Source organism: Poecilia formosa, unplaced genomic scaffold (genome assembly GCF_000485575.1).
Source record: "Poecilia formosa unplaced genomic scaffold, Poecilia_formosa-5.1.2 Scaffold41, whole genome shotgun sequence".
NCBI classification, from domain to species: Eukaryota; Metazoa; Chordata; class Actinopteri; order Cyprinodontiformes; family Poeciliidae; genus Poecilia; species Poecilia formosa.
Window position 1 is genome coordinate 374,759 of NW_006799980.1, and position 26,621 is coordinate 401,379.

The 26,621-nt window shown below is 40.4% G+C and overlaps 3 protein-coding genes across 3 annotated transcripts in view; 2 read left to right on the plus strand and 1 right to left on the minus strand.

Moving 5' to 3' along the window:
* Positions 1–4,634: 4,634 nt before the first annotated feature.
* On the minus strand, positions 4,635–10,480 carry phf23b (PHD finger protein 23b). Its single transcript, XM_007551246.2, has 5 exons — positions 9,951–10,480; positions 8,744–8,775; positions 8,544–8,636; positions 6,624–7,236; positions 4,635–6,204 (listed from the first exon to the last, which is right to left on the minus strand). The coding sequence occupies exons 1-5, from the start codon at positions 9,976–9,978 to the stop codon at positions 6,011–6,013; spliced, it is 960 nt and encodes a 319-aa protein (XP_007551308.1). The 5' UTR covers positions 9,979–10,480; the 3' UTR covers positions 4,635–6,010.
* A 335-nt stretch (positions 10,481–10,815) lies between these two features.
* On the plus strand, positions 10,816–13,917 carry elp5 (elongator acetyltransferase complex subunit 5). Its single transcript, XM_007551245.2, has 8 exons — positions 10,816–11,089; positions 11,163–11,223; positions 12,310–12,390; positions 12,562–12,773; positions 12,862–13,037; positions 13,127–13,222; positions 13,304–13,404; positions 13,510–13,917. Exons 1-8 carry the CDS (start codon positions 11,035–11,037, stop codon positions 13,616–13,618), a joined length of 891 nt encoding a protein of 296 aa, XP_007551307.1. The 5' UTR covers positions 10,816–11,034; the 3' UTR covers positions 13,619–13,917.
* A 1,372-nt stretch (positions 13,918–15,289) lies between these two features.
* LOC103137495 (CTD nuclear envelope phosphatase 1A) overlaps positions 15,290–26,621 on the plus strand; it is a 16,217-nt gene continuing 4,885 nt past the window's right edge. Inside the window, exons 1-5 of the mRNA XM_007551247.2 lie at positions 15,290–16,007; positions 23,282–23,348; positions 25,943–26,061; positions 26,173–26,244; positions 26,424–26,540. Of these exons, the coding sequence (XP_007551309.1) occupies positions 15,897–16,007; positions 23,282–23,348; positions 25,943–26,061; positions 26,173–26,244; positions 26,424–26,540 (486 nt within the window). The 5' untranslated portion in view covers positions 15,290–15,896. The remainder of the gene's footprint in view (positions 16,008–23,281; positions 23,349–25,942; positions 26,062–26,172; positions 26,245–26,423; positions 26,541–26,621) is intronic.

Sequence of the window (26,621 nt, forward strand, 5' to 3'; positions counted from 1 at the left end):
GGGCATGTATTTTCAACCATATTTCTCAAAAATAGGCCTAGAGATGAAGAGGTTAATTTCTTGGACTCCCTGTCAGTGTTTCTGCCAACAATTACTGGTGAGACGTTTCCACGGCGATGCTCAGCCTCGTGTCGATCCGTTCGGTGAACGCTCACATCTGCAGAGGGGAGTCTATGTTTGCAGCTATAATTAGCAGTGTGTGGTTCTTATAGGGAGCTGGACCGGGGCGGGGTAACGAGGACACAAACACAAACACATGCGTGGCTCATTAAAACAAAAAAGAAATCCATGAGCATGTGGATAGAGACTGGTGTGATGGATTCGTATCCATGCAGTAATATGAAGATACTCAATATAATTTATTTTAAACCCTGGAGAACACGGAGATAAATGAATAACTACTCCTATGCCATTATTTCAGCTAATTCAGGTCTTGAAACTTTATTTTTACTGTTATACCGGATCGAATGGTCAAAACTGAATCAAATACATGAAACGAATGTTTCTCTGGCCTCTGAGCTGAAACCCAAACCTCAGGGCGATCTCTGAACCAGCATCTTCATGTTGCATCTCTCTGCGTCTCTGTGTTGTAATAAAACAAAACGCATGTCCCACACCCAACCTCAGGCTCCTAATGAGGCCTGTCGCTGATAGCGGAGGTAATCAGCGCAGCCGATCTGGCCTCTGCCCCATGCCGACATGCTGTCACGGTTTATTTATTCTCCCCTCATCCATCAGCGCTTGCTCTATCTTTGGAGGGTCTTGGTATCCTGAAATAGCAACAATTAGGACAGGGTGGGAAAAGAGGAAAAGTGAAAACGTGTCTCGGCGAGCGTACCCGGCGAGCCGACCCCCGGCCTGCCCCCGTCCTCCGCCAATCTCTCCATCCAGGCTGGCTGCTCTGTCTCCCCTCTGTTTGGTTTTCTGGAGACACGGGCAGCAGGCCGGCGACAACCGAGTAGGAGAAGGAGGGGTGTGTGTGTGTGTGTGTGTGTGTGTGTGTGTGTGTGTGTGGTCTGCGTTGGGTGGTGATCTGCAGAGTCTACCAGATTACCACACACACTGACATCCTGGTGCTATCTTCGATCTCGCAGAGTTTTTGTTTGACTTCTTCTAATGCGGAATTAGTGCAGACAATAAAACCAAATAAAACGAAAACTCAGTGAGTAGCGACACAGGTTTACCAACTATAACACGCATTCATGCTTGTCTTCTTTAATCAGATTAATTTTCTGTAAAAATCTTGAGCACAAACTTGCACATCTGCTGCCCAGATTCACTCACCATCACTTTCAACCACTTTCCACCTGCCGATTATGCTGACTTCTGTCATAATATGAACATTTCAGTAATAAATATGATGCCTAAAACAAAAAAAGGGAACTGCAGAGATGTAGAAATCTTGCAGCTGTTCTGTTATTAATGCAGAAACTGGCTAGAAGCACTGGTTAAAAACAGGTAAAACCAATTATTTTTAAAAAATCAATAGAGGGAAGAGGCCTTTGTTTTTGGCAGCCTTTAATTTAAGTACACTAAAAAAAAATATCTTACATTAAAAATAATTGCCAGTGACACAGTTGTTTGTATTTCAATATTTATAAAAATCAATGAAATTCAGCTTTTTTTTTCCCATTTATGATCAGAGTTTCCAGAAACCTCTAATTATTAATCTGTGACTTTTCATAACCATTAGCAGCTGTTAGATGGCACTTATTTACCCACCAGATTTTTAGGTATAATGTTAGACTTTTCTGTCCTTCCAGAAAAAAGGTATGTTTTCTGTAAACACAGCCTTTTTTCCTGTGTGTTATCCACAACGTATTCATGAAGAGTCCGCTACAATATACCGTGATGTGCTTCCGTCAGACAGTAAGTTTGAGCTTTTCAGCAACAAACATTCCAGGTGGGTTGAGGGTGTAACACCGAATGGACATGCGGTGAAGCAACATATCCCCACTGGGGGAGGACCTGTGATGCTGTGGCCAGTCGAGCTTATGGTCAAGCATCCTGACCGTAATAAAAAAAAAAACATCTTTGGGATGAGTTAGAGCGAAGATAGAGAGCTTCGCCTTGGCAGGGGAGATAATTATTAGAGGATAAAACCAGCTGAAACTGGCCTGAGGTCAACGCAGCTCCCCCAGGCGAACCCATGATGGAGAAAGTAACAACATCCTCAACAATGCGGCCTTATCGCGCCGCCATCTGTCCGCGCTGAGGGTGTGTAGTGTGCATGTATGTATGTGTGTCGAGGGCGGCATGTTGTCATCGTCCAAAAACCGACTGTAGAGACTTAAAAAAAAAAAAATCCTGAAAATACCGGCCAGTAAGGCGGCAGATTTAATTGGTTTGTCTGAACACACACACACACAAACAATGACCCTAAACAGCCCCATTATAGTCCCATAATATAAACCCACCCTGGGTCCATGCCTACAAATAGCCTCCACACTGGTCAGCAGCACAGACCCCGCAGAGCTGCAGCCCAGATCCTTGAGCGGAGAAACCTAAAGAGAATATTCAAGGTGAGCGCCTTCGTAATTATGGCTATTTATTACATTGATTCCTGTACCGATGGATGTGCGTGAATTCCTCCTCCCAGATGATCTGCTACAGATGTGTGCTGCCACTGCTTGCTCTCTACATGCTGTTAGAGCAAATATCTGCTGCCGTGATACCGAGAAAACCCAAAAGGGTGAGATTCCCCGCCTCACACGACCCGAACAGTACAGACCCAAACACCTGCAGGGATTTGGTGACGTCTTGGTTTCTGCTCTCAGGAGGTCGACTGGCCAGACCTCGAGGTCTTTCATCACCTGTCCGACGCCGTTGACACGGGGGACCTCTCTGTGGGTGACGCAGGGGATGAGCGGAGGGGTGCGGACGATCACTCAGAGACCCCCGTCGACCCAACGCTGACCGGTTCTGTGCAGAGCCAGAACAGGAGCCAGAACCACAAAGCCAACGACAAGAGGTGAGGACGCAGGAAGCGCCTTTGGGTTCGGGTGGAACCCAGAGGCAGCTGTAAAGATGTAGGAGATGGAGATCAGAATTTGAGTTTATTCTGTGCATGTTAAAAATAAGAAAGAAAATCAACTTCAGATATGCACACGACAACAAATAAAAAGCATAGAGGTTAAATGACATCCTGAAAAGTATTGCTTTTGTGGACTGACAGGATTAAGTTGAAGTTTACAACTCGATAAAGGAAAATAAACTACAGGCTGAATAATGTTTAGCTGAGCTGAATTTAATCTTTTTGGGGACTTTCAGGAGGAAAATCGCTCCTCTGGACGCCATTAGCCGCTTTCAGATACCCAGCTCTAGAAACCGAAAGGTAAGAAATCATGTCTTTATACAGAGTCGTATTGATGCATACAAAAGCTTTAAAACATTTTTTTAATGACGACTTGGTGACCCCGTAAGACCACGGCTTGTTTCTTACTGTCGTATCTGTGGGTGGAGGCGACATAAACGTGGCTCCTCATCCAGACTCGTCACTTTTCCAGCTAACTTCTAGATTATCGATCCAATTGTAGATATCGGCATGCTTAAGCGAGCGATTATTTTCAGATATATCGTATCTTGAATGGCATGCTCGCTCGTCTTTGCCATTTTGAACAGTGGCAAAGAGAAGTCTGTGTCGCATCATATTTATTCCACAGGGAAATCATGGAGCACTAATTAAAAGTTCCTAGGAACTTCTAAAACATATTTCCAGCTCAATTTATTTTACAGATGTCTTACTTTGTTAGGGCAGTGATTGTTTTATTTTACTTTATTTTTGTCCCTGACTAAATAAACATACTCAAAGTAAAAATGTAATTTTTCTAAAGCTTTCTGTCCTATTTTTTTGCAATTTGCAAAATTTAAATTTCAGTATGTTGAAATATAAATAAGAAATATTGAGAAATTGAGGGTTTTTTTTCTTTAAATATGGGACGGAAAATGTTCAAATAAAGCTTCAGTGGATTTGGGGAAAATATATTTAACCTCTATATTTTATGAAGACCTCACAGTTATAGCTCTTTAAAGAGGACTTTCATATTTGGACCCTGTTTTAAATCCCCAAACTATTTCCTGTACTGCAAACATTTTTAGTTTTCTTGGTAGTTACTTGTTTATTCTGAGTTAAATTTGTTCCACTAGGAAATTCACTACATCACTTGATTTCAGTACATATAAACAGTAAATTGGTGTGGCAGTTTAAAAAAAAATTACACCAAGATTGTTATAATAGTAACAGCAGATAGATGAATTTTACCTTATTTAAAAGTTCCAGAGATTCTTCCACATAATAAGAAGAAAATATATATTTAAAGTGTACCAATTTTCTTTTTTCCCCCCTTAGGAAAAGAAATCTGTCTATGGGGAAAATTGAAACAGCTCTCCACCATATGATCCAGGATTTTCCTGCAGCTATCTTTCGTATTTATTCAACTGTTTGCATTTAATTCATGACCAAACTAAGGTGGGATTCTTTTCAAACATCTCCCTCTAGTGGCAGAGGACAAGCATGACCGTTCTGTTGTGTGCCTAAACTCATTTAAAAATAAAAATGGTCTTACAGTGTGTGTGTGTGTGTGTGTGTGGAGTTATTGGTACAGAAAAAAAGCACACGATTTATGATCCCAAAGGTTTTTTTTTTCTTTTATTATTCGAGCTACAGTTAAAGAAAAACAGTATCAGACTGCAGAAAATATAGACTTTGCTTGGGTATTCTCTCTTTTCACTTTCACATATGTACAAGTTGTCGAAGAACAGGATATGTACACAGAACTGAAGTTGTACAGAGAGCGCAACTACTCCCGGAGACTTGCTAAGACTCTCCCAACCAACAACGAAATACAATGGGTAGAAAATAAACAACGCCACAACCTATGCAGCCTCAAACTTACACTTTTGTACACAACTTTGATCTCTAGGCGAGACGATCTCTTGTCCTGCAGCGGGCACATCTCTGCTCCCACTTGACGCGGAAAGAAACAAAAAGCCAAGGAATAAAACAGTTATATGAAATAAAACATATTTTACAACCGTTCATAAACGAGCCCAGGCTCAACCTTGACAACACAAGGAGCCTTAACCAGGTGCTTTACAACAACAACAAACCCAAACTCTTATGAAGATGAGACGATTTAAAAAAAAAAAAAACACTCAAAAAACAACCAAGTTGAACAGCTTTCCTCTGTGGATCTCATTCAAAAGCAAGTTGGCTACTGATGACTGATTAACGAGCCAAAGACATTCAACCACCTCTCAGTGAATGCAGTGGAAACATATCTGGGCTTTTACTTTGTTTTTTTCCCCCTTATCCCTCTCTCTCTCTCAACGCGACTGCTGGGAAGAAAAAACAAAAATATAGAAACATCTATATGCAGCATACCTACTGAGATGAGTTTGCCAATTTTTAATAAATTAATCAACTCTTTCATGAGAGGAGTGAGAACTTTATACGCAGACGTTCAATGAGCGCCGCTGACAGAAATAAAGCGCCTCCGAAATTCAACTTTCAGAATACCTTTGGGGGGGTTGAGGGGAAGCTGCCCGTCGAGCACCCGTGACATAATTTAAGCTAATTAACCAGAGTGACAATTTCCTTTTGAGCTATACAATAAGTTACAATTTTAAGTCAATGCGAAATATCCGTCTAAATTGGATTGGTATTCCTTTAGATACAAATTTACAAGTTGGGAGAAAAAAAAGATAAAAGTCAAAAATATGCACAAAGCCAATTAGTGTGGGAATTAATAAAGCAACAAATGATTCTCTCAATAGTTACCGGTTCTTCACAGTCGCCAAAAAGAAATGGGGGGAAAAATAAAACAAAAAAAAACACGCCAAGGATAAATAGATATGTTTTTGTTGTTTTTTTTTCCTTTTTTCTTTTGATTGTCAAAATAATTTGTGCAACTGCAGAGCCAGTTGCCTCCCGGGTGAGAATTTAGGCTGTTTTGGCTGTAGGCATCGGAGTTAAAGTGAGTTGTCGAGAGGACAGCGGAGAACGTCCTTCTTAGGTGTCCTTTTTGTGTCCCGACCGCCGCAAGTCTCTGCACTTCTGACAGTAAAAGATGTCGGGAACGTTGGACTTTTTGATCTTCGCACACGACAGGTGCACCCATATGCCGCACTGGTTGCACTCGATCATCGGCCGCCCGGCGAACGGCTTCCCGCAGTAACAGGTGATCAGGTCCCACGAGTCGTCGCCTGTGGCAGATTGAGAGATCGTAGTTAGCGGACATCAACTGGTTTGGTGACCGATTCATCGTCAACTGGAGTATGCAGACTCATAAAAAAAAAAAAAAAGGGGAGTTTGGTGGACAAACATTAGTCAGAGCAGTAATTAAGCTGAAACTGGGCAAAAAATTTGCACATTTTACAGTTAAGACTTTTGCCAAAACTGGTACAGTTGTAGCTCAGATTTACTAACAGAAAGCTCTTATTGCATTTTAGCCAATAAAATCTTTACTTTCTTAATTAAAAACCAATTGGATTATTCATTTTCATCTAACACTGAATAAAAAAAAAAGAAAAGGGTCTGAAAAACCTGCAGAACGTGACATTATTTTGATCAGATTTAATCCAGAGATGTGTCGACTCCTAAAACGATCGTTAGCTTGTCGTACCTGACTCCACCATGATATCTTCGTCTGCGATCCATGTCTCGCCCTCGCTGGAGCTCATCTCCGCTTCCCTGATGGATTCGTCGGGCTTCCCCAGGCCGTGGATGCTGGAGGAGGAGCCGCCGTGCGACGCCAGCTCCTCCCTGGAGGCCCGCGCCTCGGCATGCGAGTTCCGCGTCTCCGAGTCCGTCTCGCTCTGCGCAGCGGAGCTCTTCAGCTTCTTCGCTTTGGGCTGTTTGGAGGAGTTCTTGCTGCGCTTGATGCGGGCCCGCTTCTCGCCCTCGCTGCTGCCGCTGTCCGGCGCCGTCGTGGCCGAGCCCAGCGACAGCTTTTTCAGCTTCTTGTCCTTCTTGCGCTCGGCCTTGGCGCTGGCCTGGCTGTCGTACAGAGAGTCTTTGAGGCGCATCTTGTCCAGCAGGGTGCTGTCGGAGTGCATGCGCCGAATGTTTTTGCCCTTGTTCGCGCGCGCCTTGCGCACAAACGTGTGGATGGTGTGGATGTCGGAGCTCCCGTCCGGCCAGGCGTTGCCGATGGAGCTGCTGCCCCCGCCGCCCCCGTCCGCCGACAGCCCTGAGCTGTGCGCCGAGCTGGATGAAGTTGGAGACCAGGAGCTTTCCTGCAGATCAAATGTGAACAATAAGAATTTGTCTCTGTTTTCTTACAAACAAGGGGCAGTAATGCTACATTTGAAGGTTTTGGTTAAAAAAGACAAAAAAAACATCCATTATAAGTGATGCTTCTTTCTAGGTCTCAAATTTTCTGCTTGCGAATCACAAGCGATTCTCATGTTCAAACACTGCAACGTTGACATTTTCCCCATTTCTAAATCCCATATTTCATCAAACTGTGAAAGGTGGAGATTATTTCCCAGGACCTTTAACTTCATTCTGGACATTTAAGCTGAAAAACATATCAAATTCTACAAATCTCAAAAAACACAATGAGAAAAGATGACTCTGGGTGAGTCAGTTTGACAAAGAGATGCTTTTCACCGCTTTCATTCATGGATTGGTCTAAAAACGACGAGATTTGGTAAAACGGGAGGTTCGGTGGTTAATCTGGAATCTAGTCCAGACAACGTAGTGCCATTTAAAACCCCTGGTTTAAGACGTTATCCTGACTAAAGGAAAGCGGCTCTTATTTTAAACAAATGTGCAGTAATCTGTGGGCCCTCTGTCAGGAACTCAAAAATAGAAATCGGTTAAACAAATAGCAAAGTTCTGATAAGACAAGTCAAAAGGCAGGCACCATTCAAACAAACTGGAGGCAAAATTCCTGATCACAAATGTATATTTGGAGTACAAGGAAAAATTCATAATTTTAGATTTCCAAAAGAATCAAACCCAGACTTCAGCACTGAAAACATCTCAGCTGGTATTTAAACTCCCACCCTTCTGAGGACATGTTGGCAAACTACAGAACCTCGACTTAACAACAAGAGAGCTGCTTTTTAAGATGCTGCAAATGTAAAAAACACCTTTCTGTCAAAAACACTGACAGCTTTGTCCGTCCCAGCAAACAAAACATTTTATTTGCATGTTACTCACTTCAACGTCTAACGTCTCCTAAAACAGCTGTCAGTGCTTGAGGGCCAGAATCCAGAGTGCTTAAGATGTTTCCCAGCAGTAACCCACCTGATTGTTATTAATGGGTCATTACCGGGGCCTCTGCCACACTTGATTCATTTATATGAATCAGATTTGTCGAAGCAGGGACACGTCTTAATCATTAATCGTTTTGGGTCTTCTAGGAACAAATGCTGAAGCAAATACTATGGGACTACAACAGGAGAAGAGTTTTTGTGCATCTTTGTGTTTCGTGTGTGTTGCAAACTGGTCAAATGAAACGTAGCTAGTTAACATTTGTAGTAATGGTTTAATTAAAAAAAAAAAAAAAAAAAAAAAAAAAAAGAAAACAGCTCACCTCTTTTGGACTGGGGATGTAGCCTGCATAAGCCAGAACAAAGCTGCAGAACTTGTTGAAGTCCTCAACAGTCCTCTTTTTTCTTTCTGGGGGCTACAGAAAACAGTAAGGCTGCTGTTACAGGAAGTAAATCTCATCAGCGTCAAGCTTCAGTCTACAGCCAACTCCAAATGAATGACTAGAACAATAAATGGACTCACCAAGGGCTCCGTTTTACACGTCAAAAGTGAATCTGTGGGAGACAAACAAATAAAACGTTTCTTTAAATTACAACCGAGCCTGCTCGTGTGAAATAAAATGACACTACATTGTTGCCTGAAGGAGCGCTGCAAGACGCCCCTTCAGGACTAATACTAGCATTAGCAGGCTAACCCGGGCCAATAACTTAATGGGGATTATTAACGACAAGCATGAAGGGCTTATTTAAAAGTCTGCTTCGATTAGTATCTTTAAACTCCCAGCAGCGTCGAGAGGTGGGAATAGTTGTGAAATAAAACCGAAGAAATCCAGCAGACGACAGCGCTAGCTAATAGTGTACACCCCCGAACAACCGCAACGGAGGTCAGCTATTCAGTATCTGCGAGCCGTTTTAAACCACTGTAGTTCATATCAAAATGTTCATGTCAACTGTATTTATGTACGTGGATTTAATCAGCAGACAATTATTAATAGGTTTGCTCTGTGGAGCTGCTACTGGCATTTAAACTAAGGTTTAAAAAAATAGAGCTAAATGGCCAAACAGCTTGAAGATAAAGTATTAAACTCAGACAGTTGTGCTTCTCTAGTCAGACACATTCATTACTTTTCATGTCGGTTTGACTCAGGCTGTGTATTGTGTTGGTCATCGGTCACTTCACGCTGGCTTCTCTTGAAATGGAAGTTGGAAGGAGAAGAAGCTTGTGTGCTAACTTGGGGCTAGCGAGGTGCTGCCAACGTTTAATCGGGCGTGTCTGGTTCATTGCCGTTTTTTAACTTCGAATCAGATTTTAAAATTACATTTTCTGGCAATATATTTCAATTAGTACTTTGGTTGAAAACGCATTTAAATATGCCCAGAGATCGAGTTATTGATTAGCTTGTATTTAGCTTTTAGCCTTAGCTGTATGATTCGGCGCGTTAGCTAACTAGCAAGACCCACATACCCGATTTTACTGTAAAATTACAGTAGCTACATTAAAACTATACATATTTCACAGCAGTTATATTTTTTCGGTACATTAACAACATTAAGTGGATTAGAAGGAGGCGAGTACAGCTATTAATACAGCCTACGCAACTAAAACGTAGCAGTAGCATTAGTCACAACTTACGAGGCTTAAAACCCGTAAAACAGCCGTTGACCGTTAAAACGTCGTTATACTGCAAATGTTGGAGCAATCATTCCTAAACGATCTTTATCATACATACCTTGGTGGTCAGACATTATGTCGAGCATTGTCGCCTAGCCGACGAGGCCACGATTCAAGGAGAAGCCGCCTCTCAGCTAGCCGGAGAGCAGCAGCCTTCCCCCGGCGTGGTTGCACCTTATCGCCCGGGTAACTTGGCACTGGAAAAAGAAGCCAAGGACACTAAGGACTAGGGAGAGAAACTCTTCTTGAAAAAAAATTATTGTCCACAATAGGATCAAACTTGTGGTTATCCCCTCGGTCAAGATCCGTAACAACGGCAGCCGTTAACCGAGCACAAACAAACCACTTTTTTTAAAAGTCAAAAAATAGTAATTCCTCTGTCGCCTAGTGTGGCGAGCTTTTAAGATCCGCGTATTTCGAGCTTGCATTTGCAAAACCCATCGCTAAACAGAAGAAGGAAGTGTATAATCCTCAAATTAGCACAAATGCTATATACAAATCCATGGTGAGAAGCTCTCGCATGAAGTTTGTCGATTCTTCTCTCGGGTTGTACAAACCCACTAGACTTTGGGCTTTATTCCGCGCGGCAGCAGCTTCTCTAGGAGGCAAAAAGGGGAGGGTGACGTTAGACAAGATCGCCCAGAAGAACACAGCGGGAGGGATTCCTCTTCTCTGATTGGTTTCTAAAATTACATAGCGTTCGCGGATAGGCTGGTAGGATGACAGCGGGCGGGATCGGTCCGCGGAGCTGATCCAATCTACCACCAATCCTCCTGAAGCGGCTACGAGCTAATTCCAATTATGAATGCTGGGTAACGTAGTCTTTGTGTAGCACTTACGCTGTCACTCGACTGTGACAATAAACTACATTACCCACGAACCCATGATCATGGGAAGCATGGGATATGATGTTTTATTATCGTGGGCAACCAAAACATGCTAACCAAGCAAACAAAAACAGCTTAGCAACCTAGAAATAATAGCTTTTAGATAATTTAAATGTACACATGTATGATAAAGAGGTGCTATCCGTTTATCCGTTTAATTAATTCAATAGTCTTTCTCTATTTTCTGTAGCTTAAACATGTGCTAATGTAGAAGCATGCTAATTAGCCGTAGATACTTGTACACTGTAGTCAACCATGTTGTCTGAATTACTGCAAGGCATTGAGAGTGGAGGGTTTCTAATAATACGAGGTAAAAGTTTTTAATATAACACTCTAACAGTTTAAGTTGACCTAATGCATTGCTAAATATCTATCATCAACAGACTCCTGTAGTTACTCAGGGCGAGATCTTCTGAAGAGCTTCATCACTGCTGCCTTAAACAGGTACAATGCTGTGCTAATAAAAAACACAAATTTGAATTTAACACGGATTTCTTCATATTCTCTCAGGATCAGAATTATACAAACATCCACACTCGTGCTTGGTAAATCGTCCATTAACATTTTGCAGATAAATTCCGCACTTGTTTTGTCACAATCAGCAAATTTCTGTAATTTCTGGTTAGATATCCAATAACATGTATTGGCTGAAATAGTGAATATTTAAGCTGGTTGGTAAATAATGGATGGAGGCTGAGAGCATTTCAGATGTTTGATGTTAGGCTGCTTTATTGAGTTTTAGTCCAGTCTTTTGACATCATTGTCTTATTGTGTCTGCAAGTCAAAAATATTACTGTTAATATTAGCAAGAACTAATCAAGTACTGACTGAGAAAGAAGCCCCCTGATCCAAAATCAGGGGGCTTCACAGATTTAAATCAACTTGATTTAAATTTGTGGCTGTCCACCTGGACAAAATGCAAAAGATTCCTGTGTAAGGACTTATGGTCAAGCAAAACAAATATATATTTTTAATAAGAATAAGAGGTTTGTGTGGGGGAATCAAGGTGAGACTTTCAAAACTAACAACACTGTACCACCTGTCAAGCATGCTGGTGGTAACATCAAAACTGGTTTAAGAATTTGTAAAAGCAACACGTAACTTATAAATGTAAATGAAGTTTAGTGTTTTTATAGGAACAGTAATAATTATGCCAAAAGCTTGTTGACGACAATAAATTTTTTTTTTTTAATTTTGTGAAAATTTCTATGTTCCATTCATCCAAACATTATTTAAGTCTATGTATATTTGAACCTGGCTGTAGAAATATTACCTTGGATAAATTGGAGAAAATCCGTCATAACCTCAAACTTGTGCATTAAAATCTTGTTTTTGAAAATCAATTAAATTCTTATGTTTTTTCCAGGGGGTACCCTAGAAAACCTCCAGCTGTCATTATGCCCACTGACAGGTGGAAATAGGCATTAGCTCCTCACGCAAGAACAAGCCAGTATAGATAATGGATGAATGTATATTCCTGCACTGAAAAATAACTATAAATCTCTTTCTAAATATACTTTCTGTTGCCAGGGAGGAAGTTATACATGTCCTGTGTTTTGATGTGAGTGAAGAAGAGCTGAAGGATGGATTGAAACCATCAGACACTCAGAGGTAATTGAAACCAACATAAATCAAATAGATTAGGAAAATGTTGTGTTGGTTTTTCACATAAAGCACATAAAGTTTTGTAGTTGCAGCATGACAAACTATACAGACCTTCAAGGTTTGTAAAAACTTTTTCAAAGCGCACCGATAAAACCAAAAAAAAAATTTTATTTTCAGGTTACATATTCACAATGCCTATTCGGATCCCCTCGGGTGGACTGGTCACCCAAATTTCACGGCTCAACAGTTCAGTTTGGAGGACCTCACAAACTTGGTCAAACAAACATCACATCCAAAGCCAGCCGTGCTCGTCATCGACTCTCTGTCTTGGATATTGAGACATAAGACTCCGCCTGCTGTCTGCCAGACACTTCAGCAGCTAAGAAAAGGTGAATCAAACAACTTGTTTCTGCAATTTGGAGCTTTACGTTGATGGAGAACTTTTTCCACTGATGTATTATTTTCTGTTTTCATTAGGGGGAGCTGTGAGAGCTGTTATTGGCCTGCTCCACACAGATATGCATCAGAGGGGCACTGTGGGAAGCGTCTGCCACTTGGCAACTTCTCTCATCTCCGTGGCACCTGGAGTGAAGGGAAAAGAAGCGGTGGCAAGAGTAACAAAGCGCTCCAAGTCAGGGAAAGTTATGCAAGATGTAAGAAGAAGCATTTATATGTAGGCTACTTTGTTCGGCTAGTATTCCGCTATGAGTTACTGACAGCTTTCATTTGACCTCCCCCCCAGGAGGAGATATTCTGCATCGCAGAGGATTTCACAGTGACCATTCTGAGCAAGGCCAGCCATGCTGAACATAAAACCAATAGCACAGAGGAAGAGCAGGTGCAGTTTAACACATCCTGAACAGAGCTGGGACTCATGAAATGACAGGTGCTGAAACTGATCGTCCTTGTGTGTCAACAGGCGGACCCAACAGCTAACTTGACCTTCAACCTTCGACTGTCCGATTCAGAGTTGGAGGCCAAGCAGAAACTCACACTGCCTTTCGTCTTCAGCAAAGAGAAGTCAGAATCTCTTCAATGATGTCATATGTCCTTACATTTAAAAGCGTTTTAAAACTGTACACACATATTGTAAGTTGTAAAATTGTCTTTCTTCTAACGTTGCAGGAAAACGGCTCTGCTCCATCCAGGTCCAGGTTCTGGGCGGATTCTGTACGAGCCCGATGCCAATGACGACTATGACCAGGAGGACCCCGATGATGATCTTGATGTCTAGGGTTAAGGCATGATGAACGCTGTTCATAAGATATTTGCATTATCCCCTCTACGCAGCCGAAATAGTGCAGTTATTGACATCGTTTCCTTCCTGTCGTCTTATCGAGTTTAAAGATGCTACACCACACAACTTAAATTTTCTACATCTATTCAATCTTTATGAAATGTAAAAGTATTTCTTAATTTTAAACTTTATTTTTTGTTATGTTTAGTTTTTCAGATCAATAAACAACTGATTCAAACTTTCTTTTTATCTAAGTTGTTGATGTTATTAGGAAAGATGTACGTTATGAGTTAGTGTGGTGGCTTCTGTTTACCCCCTCTGATAGCAGTATCTAAATTAAAAAGAGTGTTATGGGGGAATACCGTCAAAGTTATTGAAAGAACTAATGATTATATATGTAACTCATATAAGTTTTCCTACAACCCAGCATCTCTCAGATGTTGCATCGCTGTCAGTGTCATTAGTTGTTTTCATTTTTTTTCAGGAGTAATTCAAATTCAGAAATTCTTTGGAATCCAAAAGAATGTTAAATACTTTTGCATGCATCCATATGTATTCAGAATCCTGAGTCAGAGCCTCTAAGAAACATTTACATTTAGGGTATGTCTGTACCAGCTTTAACAGTTGCAGACTGAAATCTCTATTTTTTACAAACAGTTTAAGCTCAGTCAGACTGAATGGTAAACCTTTGTGGACATCAATTTTCAAGGCTTCTCAAATATTCTCAATTGTTTTTAAGACTTGGCTTCCACTAGGCCACTTCAACCCATGAATACACTTTGATCTTAACAACTGTATCATAGCTCACTGTATCAATCAATCAATCAATCAATCAATCAATCAATCAAATTTTATTTGTATAGCACATTTCAGCAGCAAGGCATTTCAAGGTGCTTTACATACTTAAAGAAAAAAATAAGAACAGCATGTGACATTGAATAAACGGTAAGAAAGAGAGATTTTGAATTTTTTTTTTTAAATGGATAGGATTGTTGTCCTGCTGGAAAATGAACGCCCTCTCCTTCCAAAGGTCATTGGCAGAAATAGCTTTCTTCCTTCCACTGAACTTTCTAAGAACATTTTTTTACTGTAAACACCAGATTTGTATGCACAACTAACATTTAAAACAAAATCTTGCTGTTTTGTTAAACAAATGACATTTAATTGAAATAACTTGTATAAAAGTTTTAAATGACAATGAAGCATTTTTTCATAAACCAATGTAAAGCCAAACTAAAAGAATATAACAAGGAAATTAATTTAGGATCATGTTAAATTAATAGGTTTTATTAATTGCAGTTATCTAAAAATCAAAAGTAGTTTACATTTTTCAAAAACACGAAATATTTTTGAAAGACGGTAAGCTCAATTCCCTGCTGAATATTTTTAGTAAAGGCCAATGTAAAACAGACGACACTGGAGGCAGCTTTTAATATTTTATTGCTTTATCACTTAAATCACAGTGGTGGGACAACTAAACTAGGCTACAGTCGGTGTCAGGTAAATTTTAAGCGACGTCACTTTTACAAAATTCTCTAACGTGTTTAAGTCTGCTCTGTTGCCGTTGACATAAGAAAGGTAAGCTGTTAAAAAGCGGCGATATATCAGGTTAATCTTTGATAACTTTTATGGTTCGGCGCACTCGCTCGTCCACGTCGGTATGTTTTCTTTCCACGTGGACGCGATGCGCGTCGCCGCGCCTAGCTCTTCGCGGAAGTGACGGCAAGGCGGCGATGGCGGCTCGCAGCTTCATTCCGGACTACCAGTGGACTACAAACTGATTTTAAGCCCACCGGCTGGACTTCGGGGGAACTTTTACTCAAGCGCCTCTCTTCGGATGCCGCACAGAGCGAAGCCGCGTCGTACCGGTGCATGTCAGCGAGCGGCTTCACGGCTTTTTGGGGGTATTTTTATCCTCGGTTTCAAGGTGGTCACCCCGTCGAGCTAGCGGTAGCTTCTCGGCTATCGGCTAACGGTGGTTTGTGCTGTGGTTCATACAGCAGCAGCAGGCGACGTGAGGCGGCTTCTTTCCCTTTCAACGCGGCTGTGTGTTCCTGTCATAATGCTCTGTATGTAAAGCTAGCCGTGCCACAAGTGTGAAGAAGAGCCCGGCCTCTTGTCGGTAGGAGCTGCTGGTTTAGGCGGATATTTCCCTGCCTGAGCAGCACGTTAAAAGTCGCCTCTGTATTTACAAGAGCAACTTCGCCAAACCGGCGTGCTTTAATATTCCTTTCGAGACTTGAAGCAGACCCGTTGTGGGGGTCTTTGGGAGCTCATGAACATGCTGAAAACCCGGCAGTGTCTACTCGGCATCCGCACTTTCCTCGGTGTCACGTCCAGAATATGGGGCTTCTTCATGTACATCCTCAGGAAGCACCTCCGAACGGTGAGCACAGCTTTGAAAACGAGTGGGCTGCTGAGACTGTAGGTCTGAAAAACACCCATCTGCACTGAAACACTTCCTCCTGGTCCGTACTTACAAATATTTACACCCTCAGATGACTTGTTTTGTCTTATGGTCTAAAATCATTTTTACCACATTATATTTATTTAATAAGGTAATTACTTTTGGCACAGATATCGCTCGGGGTGTTTCTGAGCCATGGGCGAAGAGGTGTAAACATATTTTACAACCTGGGAGTTATGTAAGATGTTACACAGGATGCCAAAGTGCACAAAGCCCTTTTAAACTGCATGTTGATTTACAGCTGCACGTACCATTCATTACATACAGTAAAGAGGGAGCATTTGACAGTAATTTCAAGTTTCTGTTCACAATGCTTTAAAAAAAAAAATCAAATAGGATTATTATACAGCCTTACCTGTATGTTGGCTGCTCATTGCAGAGTCAATGTTTACAATAGATAGGGAGGGCTTAGATTTGCTGTTGAGAGTCACAAGTTAAGTGCAAAAAAAAAAAAATCTCAATTTGGACATATGTGTTGCAGTTTTAAAAAGCAGAGAGAGTCTATAGACAAGAAAACACTCCAAATGCCTCACAATTACATAAAATGCATTCTGGTAAATTATTCTAAATAATAATCATGTTTATTTTGTTGCAAATCGTCCCTTTCAAGCTACAATCGCCATCAGATTTGAGGGTCCTTTCAAACAACAGACTATTGATCAATTTTCCCCCTGAAAAAATGTTTCTGGTCATTGATCTGTAGGCTAGACACTGAAAATTCAGAATATTTGACTCTATTAATAAATGCATCAAAAAGGAAGAACGCCCACCGCTTTTGATCTGTTAACACATCATCCAGAAGCCTGCGCTTTGATTCGTATTGTTGAGTTGATTAAAAATATTAGTAATCAACTCATTAATATTAATGGGTCAAATGTTATTCATTCACTTCCAGTTTGATTTAAAGCTTCTACTACTACACTGATTCTGGAACATATTTATATATATTTTTTTTTATCAGATGAAGTTCTTAAAGGCAAAAATGTTGGAATCTATCAACGGCAGGCCAGACCACAAAGAAAATCAGAAATGCACGCGCCAGGAAGCACAGATTGTTGCTTATCTAATGTTTACCTTCTTATTCTTGCTTTAAAGAATATTTTCATAAGCATTTATTATACTTGCAGTGAAAGTATGGCATGCTTCTTAAAGGGAAAACAGATATTGCTATCGATCAGGGGGAACCAAACTGATCGGTGCGTTTCTGTTTCTCAGTTAAGCAGCACAACACCTAATTATACCTCAAAGTCACTCTGATTTAGACACGTAAAATCCTCCAAACAGTAAGTTAACAGTTAAGGGACAGACGCAATAAAACGGTTTAAAAACTAAAAGAATAGCACATCTTTTTATTGCAAATGTGAGCCAATTCTTGTTAAAGTAGTAATAAAAGCACCAACTGTAAGAAGGCAAGCAACCGAGATGCACAGCAAACTTTTCGTTGCCCATACATATTTTCTTTAACAATTCTTAATTTGACCCGTTCTATTTTTTTCTCTTTCTTTGCAACTGTAGCACATAAGAACAAACCGTGCCGCCTTTTTTTTCTGATGAAGTCAAGAGTTTTTAATCCAGCAGAGAATGAAGGAATTGCCAGACTATACCCATTTATGTATCAAAGCATAAACCAATTCTTAACCCCGAAAAGGTGCATTAAAGTAAATACTCTTCTTTGATGCTGTTATGGTCTGAAAATGGCTGAAGTTCTTAGTTAATTTGCTTTTCTTCCTGAATAGAAACGGGAAGAAAAATGAGGGAAATTTGTCCAATTCTGATTTCTTCACTCATGTATTTGGTTTTATCTTTTAATGCAACTCTTGTAAGATTATTTAAAAAGCTAATCAGGAATTTAGTAAAAGTATTAATGCTCACTTAGTCCAACTAAACATCTAAGACCTTCATACATTGGGACCCTTTGAGAGAAAAGACGTTTTATTTCCCTTGAAGAGTAAAGATAACATTTTTACAATAAATTGTCTAAAATTATGGAGTTGTTGCACATTAATCTATTAGTTAATCATAACACTGATTAGCTGATTGTTTTTTCATCTCGTCTTTGCGTTATCGACTGATTCGTCCAGCTGAGGCGCAAAGTCACGACCGCCTTGCGAGAACAAATGTTAGATTTTAAGAAAGTTTCAGCTTCACCTCCGATCTCTTCCAAACAAAAGAATAAACATGACGTACGATACGATCTAAGCCACCTGCTCGGTAACTTAGATGTTACTCCCAGGTGTTTGCCGAGTCGCAGGCGGGGCTGCGTAGGCGCTGAAACGTGAGCGGACTTCAGCTGGAGCGGGGAGCGTATCGAGCCCAACAAAGCCTGGAGGTGCGTCCCGCGTGTCGTAATCGTCTCGCTGCAGTTCATTGTGAAGCAGCAACACTTACAGGGTGAGAGTGAGGAGTTGAGTCCATGCTCCAGCTGAACTGAGAGGGATTATGTTACCACAGAGAGCGCACTGTTCTCCCCCTTCTGTTTCCTCTCATTTTAACTCACAGTTTAGCTCTGTTGTTTACAGCATGCGGCCCAGAGGAAAACCGTCCGCATCCAGGACGCTTTAGGCGGTTAGTGAGCACATTTGCCCGGATGATTTAAGTGAATTTAAAATGTTTAAAAACCTGTTTTTGTTTGGGGATTTTTTTTTTTTACTCCCTCAATTTGTGAACACGGACCTGATCTGAAAACGTGGGTCCTTATTGGATTAAGAACACAGGAGGCTGGTTATAATCCAACTCACACTACTCCACTGTACCGTCAACAAATGACGAGATGATTGTTTACCAGTCTTACTCACATCAGTGTTGCATAACGGCTTCGATTATCATCTTGCAGCACTACAGGTGTGCAGCCAAATATGGCAACAATTCAAAAACAGTGGTCTAACCCTGGCAAAACTCTGAACATTAAAGTAATTTTAATAAAGTAGTGTCCTTATAAGTAGGATAATTAATTGATTATGAAAATTCACCCTGTTGATTTCCTCTCATTTTCATTTAAATTAAGAAATTAGATTTTTTTTTTTTAGATATCAAGTCGCTCTTGAAAGCAAATTGTTAATTTCTGGATGTCCCAATTAGGTTTTCTTTATTTTATTTTATTTTTTTATTAATTTGATACTACAGGTTAAATAACACATCTTCCATGGGTATTCCATAATTTGCAGTAACATTGTGATTTTTCTCTCACTCAACAAAGACATTTAGGATCCTTCATCTGTTTTCTTTGATAGTAATCAGACATTTTGTTCTGAACGCTATACAACTAATTAAGTAGTGTTTCAGCTGCTTTGTGTACCTCTTCTGGAGCGCTGGAAATATCTAAACTGATATCTGAGCAAAGCATGAAGAGCAACATGTTGCTTTTAAATTGGTGAAATGTGTTTGGACGCCCCGCCGGAGGCGTGGCTGAGATGAACGCAGACAGTAGATCTTTACAAAGGTATCAGGAACTGAATTTTCTTTGAGATTCCTGATGCCAATCATTTAAAATAGCCCAGATTAGGACCCTAATTTTATACCTGCAGGATGACGATAAAATAACCACTTCAGTGAAGACAAAAATGGACAAATAGGTTGGAAAACGCACTTTGGTTTCATTTTAGATGACAATTTTGTTGACAGTTATTGTAATAGATGTATTCTGGTTACGGCTGCATGCAGGATAAATAGATAATTGTAAAGATTGAGAATAAATAGGAGAGTACAATATGGACTTAAAGTTTGATTATGATATTTTATGTTAACAATAATTATTTTTAGGTCACCATGTGGCAGTTACAGCGTGACAAATCCCCATAAAATACTGCTTTTGAAAAACATAACCATTTGTAATCCGAATCTTTAGGATGCCCGTCATAAAAAGAAGCTTGATTTGTATCACTAAAGTGCATCCAGTAGCTGCTTTTTATCATATTTTCAAATGAATTCATGTTTATTGAGACTTTTATTGAGCAAACTGAAGAAAATGGTAAAATGGTAACAATCCCAACAATACAGACATAAGGTTTACCCCAGAAATCTTAAGCCCGGTGGTTGGGTCAGTTGTTCACCCAGCGGTCCGTCGTGTTTTTGAGTTAAAAAATGTTTAAAGTTGACAGGAACTTTGAAAATATCACTTGATAATTACGTGTAATTGGAATATTAACACCTGAACACCAGCTATAAAATCTTTAAAAAATCCAAACATTCTAAAAAGACTTAAATAAATAAGCAATGCTAAAGCCTGGTGGCCCGCCAGGCTTATAATACACTGGGGGAAACCCTGCTGACAGTTTGAGGGTTTGTGAAGGTTTAAATTTCATTAACCCTCATTAATCAACTTTTTTTAATCATACTAAGATTAATCACATCAAGATTACTTCACCTTCTTAAACAATGGCCTTGAGTCATTTATTGCCAAAAGATGATTTTAGCAAAAGAATAACGTAGGCCATTATTTTAGAACGGTGACAATATGTAAAGTTTTTAGCTTATTTTTTTTTTCTGCTGGTATGGGAATTCTCCTGGATCCGCAGGCTCCAGTTGGATTCTGCTCAAAGTGCAGAAAGATGTGGGTGAGGCTTCCCTGTGGCGCTCAGCAGCTGCAGGCTTCCCCCTGCAGAGTCAACTCTGCCAGGCAAACCCCTCCGCCCCCCTCCCATCCTCTGCTCTGGTACCAAGCTGCTCTCTCAGTCACCCAGCAAGTCGTCTTCTCTGTGCGAGCCCCCATGCTCCGCTGACGCTCGCCGACAGCTGAGGGGATAAAAATAGCCGTGTGAGGAAAAGAGCAGAGCCCCCTGGTGCAGGAGTGGCGCTCTGAAGGATCCTCGCCAGGGCCGAGCAGCAAAGCCACACAGGGAGCACAGAACATGCTCAATTACTGTATTGAGTTTTATTATCCTACCCTGTTCTGCAGCTTCTGGACAAAAACACTGGAGGTTTGTTAAGATGACTCCTTTTAAGAATAAAAAAGGCCATTCCTTTTTAAAAAAAAATTGAGCTACTTTGCTGTAGCAGGCTTGTCTTCAGCTGCCTCCAGTTGGAGCTGGACTTGTTACTCACACTAAAGGAGGGGGGAAAAAAGGCTCCTTGTTGGGGTCTGTATTGATTTTAAAACTCTTTCTTCTTACCTTTATATTCCTGAATGACCTTCTCTCTAAATTGATCAGATGTATTGACGCCGTACGAACCCCCCTGACTCTGAACAAAGAGTCCTGCTAACTGCTCCCAGGTCATAGTGGGTAATAAAAACCATTTCTTCATTTGAGCTCCTAGTTTTTTAAATTACTTCTGCTACTTTCTTCAAGAACTGGAGCTGCACGGTATATTAAATCACAATATTACTGCATGCATGCAGTATTCCAATAGCAAACAAAAGCATGGGTGCAATATTTGGTTGGATAATACAACTGTCATGTACTCATGCTCTGCATATCAGTAATGTTGTATTTTTGGAAAGATGGATGCACTCTTAAATGCCTTAGCCTGAGGTATAACATGAGCCATTATTTTACATAATGGCTCAAGTTGTCAGGATAATGTGGGTTAATTGTAATCGTCATCAATTTCTTGTATCAAAATTAAGTCCATATATTGTACAGCTTTATCAGAGTCAAATCTCTTTAATCTTTTAGCATTGTGTGATATTTTTCAGATAATTATTGTTGCAGCAAACGTCCACTTGCTTGAGTTGGCCGTATATAATTCTGTAACTTTGTTTGAAGACTCAGTATTGTGTATTTTCCGTTTGCATAGTGCCGTTTTAAGGCACAGTAAGTAACTGTCACCTTCAGTCATAAACACTCTGTGTATGTGTATATATATATATATAAATATATATATATATCAATCAAAACTCCAATTAAATTTGACTTGACAATACAACGCCTTGAAATTGGGTCTCTGTTTCTTTAAGAAACGCCAGCTTCAGCAATGCTCCTCCTTCATGCCATTTACAGCCGTTCTTAGGCGTGGCAGAGCGAGAAGTGGTTCCCATGATGAGCTCAGCTGAAGCTCAGTCCTAAAATAGTGAAGCATTGTTGTGATGAAGAGCAGGAGCTTCTTAAAGAGACAGAGGCCAATTTCAAGTGTCAAGTCACAGAGTCAGATTTCTTGCAAGTCATGTTTTGTACTTCATTTTTTACAACAACTGATGGTAACATAGTTAATTAATTGTGCTATAAAATGGCCTGGAAAACACATAATTTAATCCCTTTAAAGAGTACTCATCTTTTCGAAGGTAGCCCCAACTATGTACATGTAACTCGAACTCTAATGGACATCGCATTATCAAAGTGTGCAGCGTTGCAATTGCAAATAGTATTTGAATGCAATATTTGTTAGGATGCGATATTCTAAGTGCTGTGCATCAAATGTCAGCATGCAGGTAGTTTATATATGGTCTGTTGGTTCAACTCTGAATTCACACCTCCTCTATATTTATAGTGGCCTAGATGGTAAAACTCAAAGGGGTGGGAACATTGTGAGAAAGCAAAAGAAAGGTCAGAGTAATGTAGGTCAATCATAATCATCATGGCAGCATTCAGCAATGGTTCTTTTTCGTTTTCATGCCCTGCAGCTCTAGCAGTAGCGTAACACCTGCTTTTGATGTCCTTCACGGTCTTCTTTTCTTTTGCCACTTGGACGGTTTTTGGTTTTTGGTAACGTTTAACAAGATGGCGGCATAAAGAGATGGCAGATCTCTGACCATTGTGCAGTCCCATCAGATCATTTAGGCTCCTGGGTCGTCTCACCCCACAGGCTTTCTAGAAGATTTAGTTCTGTGAACTGAGATGACCAGGTCAAAAACAGTTTTTATGTTTGGCTTGAAGCTTTCGGTCATTACCCTGTTGATGTAGCGACCCCCCTCTGCCACATTTCCATCTAAAATGTTTCAGAGTTTATTGAGCCATGGATTCTAACTAGGTTCCCCAGAGAAACAGTCCCCCAGCATCACAGATCCTTCACTATGCTTCAACTGTGGACCACAAATTAGTCTGTTCCAGATTACTGAACAGGAGATCAGTAGTCTGGCACAGTTTGCTGACAGCAGGGAGCCGATGTAAAAGTCTGAGTCTTTGATTGATGCATTCATTATTTGTCTTGGTTGCCTCACCATGCCTCACTGTTTTGTACATTCTGTGCTGCGTTTTTTTTGTTCCCGGTGTTCTGCTCTGATGAGAACTGACTGTCTCATTTGCCTGGTTCATTTTCAGATAATCCAGTATCAGACGGTGCGATACGACATTTTGCCCCTGTCGCCTGTCTCCAGAAACAGACTCAGTAAGTACACACTCGTCTTCTTTCATGAATCCCTCTCTCTCTCTCTCTCTGCTAAATCATATCTGGCGTCTGCGAAACCCTTCACACGGCGGCATGCTTTGTGCTGCTGTTTTTGTCCGGACTGACAATCACAACACATTTCTACTGTGGAAAGTTAGGAAGTTAAACCAGTTTGTCGAGAAGGAAGTGATTGTGCAGAAAAGAAGTTCAGCACACATGCACCACTTCCTCACCTTAAGCTGTGTGATCATCACTTTATTTTAGCTTGGAGTTTATTCCTCCATGCTGTTTCTTCTTCTTCTTCGGATGCTTTGAGGTACTTTCCTTCATGTCCACCATAGAAGGTAAAAGTGACGCTACCTTCTCAGCTCAGAGGGAAACATGTTGAGCACCTAGAATAATTTTGTTTACAGTACATAATCAGAAAATGTCTTTCTGTTGCTCAGCTCTAAACGTACAGGCAGAGGAAACCTGACCTGCCTTTATGTAAAAGCATATAGTAGTGGTCACATTTTATTTTAACTGGACAAGATCCTCTATCAGACTGTAAACCTGTTAATTACACTGAAGCGTGCTGCTCAGCCTCTTTAGGATCACCTGCTGCTGTTCCACCATGTTTGAGTTGAGGAAATGGAGAAGGGATGCAAATGGAAGAGGTGTAGGTGTGCTCTTGGCCTTTCAGTCACACTGGGCCAAGAGGAAGGATTAGGTTTCTGTTCAGCTTCTCTCACACTGCTCCGACCTCTGCTGGAAATATTCAGGTCCAGTCTGGACAGGCTTGATGGTTCATTTTCACTAACTGGTCAGCTTGTGGTCTGGTTTCCACAACCACATGTCCAGTAGAAGCAGCGTTCATAAGGGTCTTTCAATCGGCAGGTAGCATTGTTCTCAATTTGTTTTTTTGTTTTTTTAATTAAGAAATAAATAACACATAATTTCTAATTGCAAATGACAAAGAAAAATGTCCTTTTGACTCTTCTGGTCACTAATAGTTAATCTAAGTTTTAAGTAAGCTGCCAAGGTGAATGGTCACAGATTCTTCCAGATACAATTTTTTAAATGTATTTTTTAGGTGGATTCAGCTTTTTTCTATTGATGGAAATTAGATTTTTTTTTATGTTTTGCTGTTTTTCTGAAGATGCACAGTTGTAACAAGATATTTACATACACTACATAAAAAACAACCTTTTTTTTTTTTCTCACTGTCATCCAGTCGGATCAAACATTTCCTGTTCCAGATAAGTTGGGGTTGGAAAAATTTCTTCACCTTGAATAATGAGGACAGTTAACTCTGAGTTTCCTTCCAGAAGCTTCTCATAATCACTGCTGAATTTCTGGCCCATTCCTCCTGACAGAACTGGTGTTACTGGGCCGCCTTGTTCTCACACATCTTTTCAGATTTTTTTTTTTTTTTTCATATTTGTTTGCTTGCTTATTTGGATCCCCATTAGCCAATGGCTACTCTTCCTGGGGTCCACATCATAAAACAAACAAAAAAAAAACATTTATTACAAAAACAGTTACACACACTTAATATTCTGAGCTAATATGTTAAATTCTTTGTGTTTAAAGACAGATTTTTTGGGTCTAAATACCGACAGAGTAACTAATGCAGAAATCAGATCGGTGATTAGAAGATATTGGAGTATTTAGAGCAATTTGCAAAACTGTTCCTTCACTGCAACACGTTGAAGATAAGTACAAGATCCAGAAATAGCCAAACCATGTGACTACATTTTCTATTGAAAGAGGCCGTTTATAAATGCTGAGCCTGAGAATTTCCTGAGGAGTTGTTTTTATAACATAGATGGACAAACATCAATGGTTTTTGCAGTTAAATGTTTTTATTTTCTTTTTGTTGGCTCTGTTTTTATGCACTGCTTTGTTTCTGCATTTCTCTGATAAAGATAAGTATTAAGAAAACTTGGTTATCTTTAGTTGCTGTTGGATTAGCAACCCTACTCTACCCCAAAACCCTTGAAATGTCAGGAAACAAGAAAAGCTCCAATCCCCTAAACCTGCCCAAAGCTGTAATAGGAAAATCTGCAAAGCTTACAGTGTAAAATTATGCTGCTGCAGTAAAAGATAAACTGGTTTTGCGGTTTGTTTGTTGTTGGTTTTTTTAAACACATCTTGGCAGCTTATAAAATATGGAGACTCAAGATCATCTTTCTACATGCCAGATATGTGTGTGAATGAGATAAAGTAAAGCATCTCATAAAATTTTTATTTCAAATAATATTAATTAATATTAAAAAATGTGTGCAATACTGCCCTAAAGCAGTGTTCATAATTTATGAAAAAATATAGATATCATTAAATAATCAGGAAAAAGTTTATGATGCCCTTTCTCTTCTTTTGCATTTTTATTTTATTTACCGTAATTTGGTTGAGAACATAAAATCACAACCTCTGTCAGAAATTTGACTGTAAAGTTCCAATAAGTGACTGTAAAAGTGGACCAAACATGAAAACGATCAGAAAATGGTTTTATTGTTGTTGTTTTTTTAATGCTTTATTTCCATTTCAACATCAAAATTTCCAAGATTTCAAACTGCGTATTTATTGCGTATTTATTGTTCTGTAAATCCTAGATGCTGTAAAGCGGAAGATCCTGGTTCTGGACCTGGACGAGACGCTGATCCACTCTCACCACGACGGTGTCTTGCGGCCCACAGTGAGACCTGGCACGCCGCCAGACTTTATCCTCAAAGTAAATGGCCGACTGTCGCACAAATAACACACACGACTGGGTCTGAATCCCGTCTTCCCCGACTGACCTGCCTCTGTGTCTGTGTGTGTGTGTGTTTGCTCCTCCGCGCAGGTCGTCATAGACAAGCATCCAGTCAGATTCTTTGTACATAAAAGGCCGCACGTTGACTTCTTTTTAGAAGTGGTGAGTGTCAGTCAGCTCTACTGCACCATTAGCGGTGGAAACCCACCAACATGCTCTGCTCTGCTCGGGTTTCCTTTCTGTTCCTCTTGAAGCTGTAAGCTAATATTTGCTTTGCATGCGTGCCCCTGATGACTCCAACTCGTCCGCTGTTGTGTGCCCTGAACGATGTGTGTGCACAGGTGAGCCAGTGGTATGAGCTGGTGGTTTTCACAGCCAGCATGGAGATCTACGGCTCAGCAGTTGCAGACAAGCTGGACAACAATAGGAACATCCTGAAACGCAGATACTACAGACAGGTACTGCTCAGCGTTGTGTGTGTGTGTGTGTGTGTGTGTGTGTGTGTGTGTGTGTGTGTGTGTGTGTGTGTGTGTGTGTGT

Coding starts and splice junctions, on each gene's coding strand:
- phf23b (XM_007551246.2), bottom strand. CDS start 9,978: ATGCTCGACATAATGTCTGACCACCAAG. Junction 8,637..8,743: donor CGTGTAAAACGGAGCCCTTG/GTGAGTCCATTT, acceptor TGTTTTCTGTAG/CCCCCAGAAAGAAAAAAGAG. Junction 7,237..8,543: donor ACATCCCCAGTCCAAAAGAG/GTGAGCTGTTTT, acceptor TTTGATCTGCAG/GAAAGCTCCTGGTCTCCAAC.
- elp5 (XM_007551245.2), top strand. CDS start 11,035: ATGTTGTCTGAATTACTGCAAGGCATTGAGAGTGGAGGGTTTCTAATA. Junction 12,774..12,861: donor ACTTCAGCAGCTAAGAAAAG/GTGAATCAAACA, acceptor TGTTTTCATTAG/GGGGAGCTGTGAGAGCTGTT. Junction 13,405..13,509: donor TTCGTCTTCAGCAAAGAGAA/GTCAGAATCTCT, acceptor CTAACGTTGCAG/GAAAACGGCTCTGCTCCATC.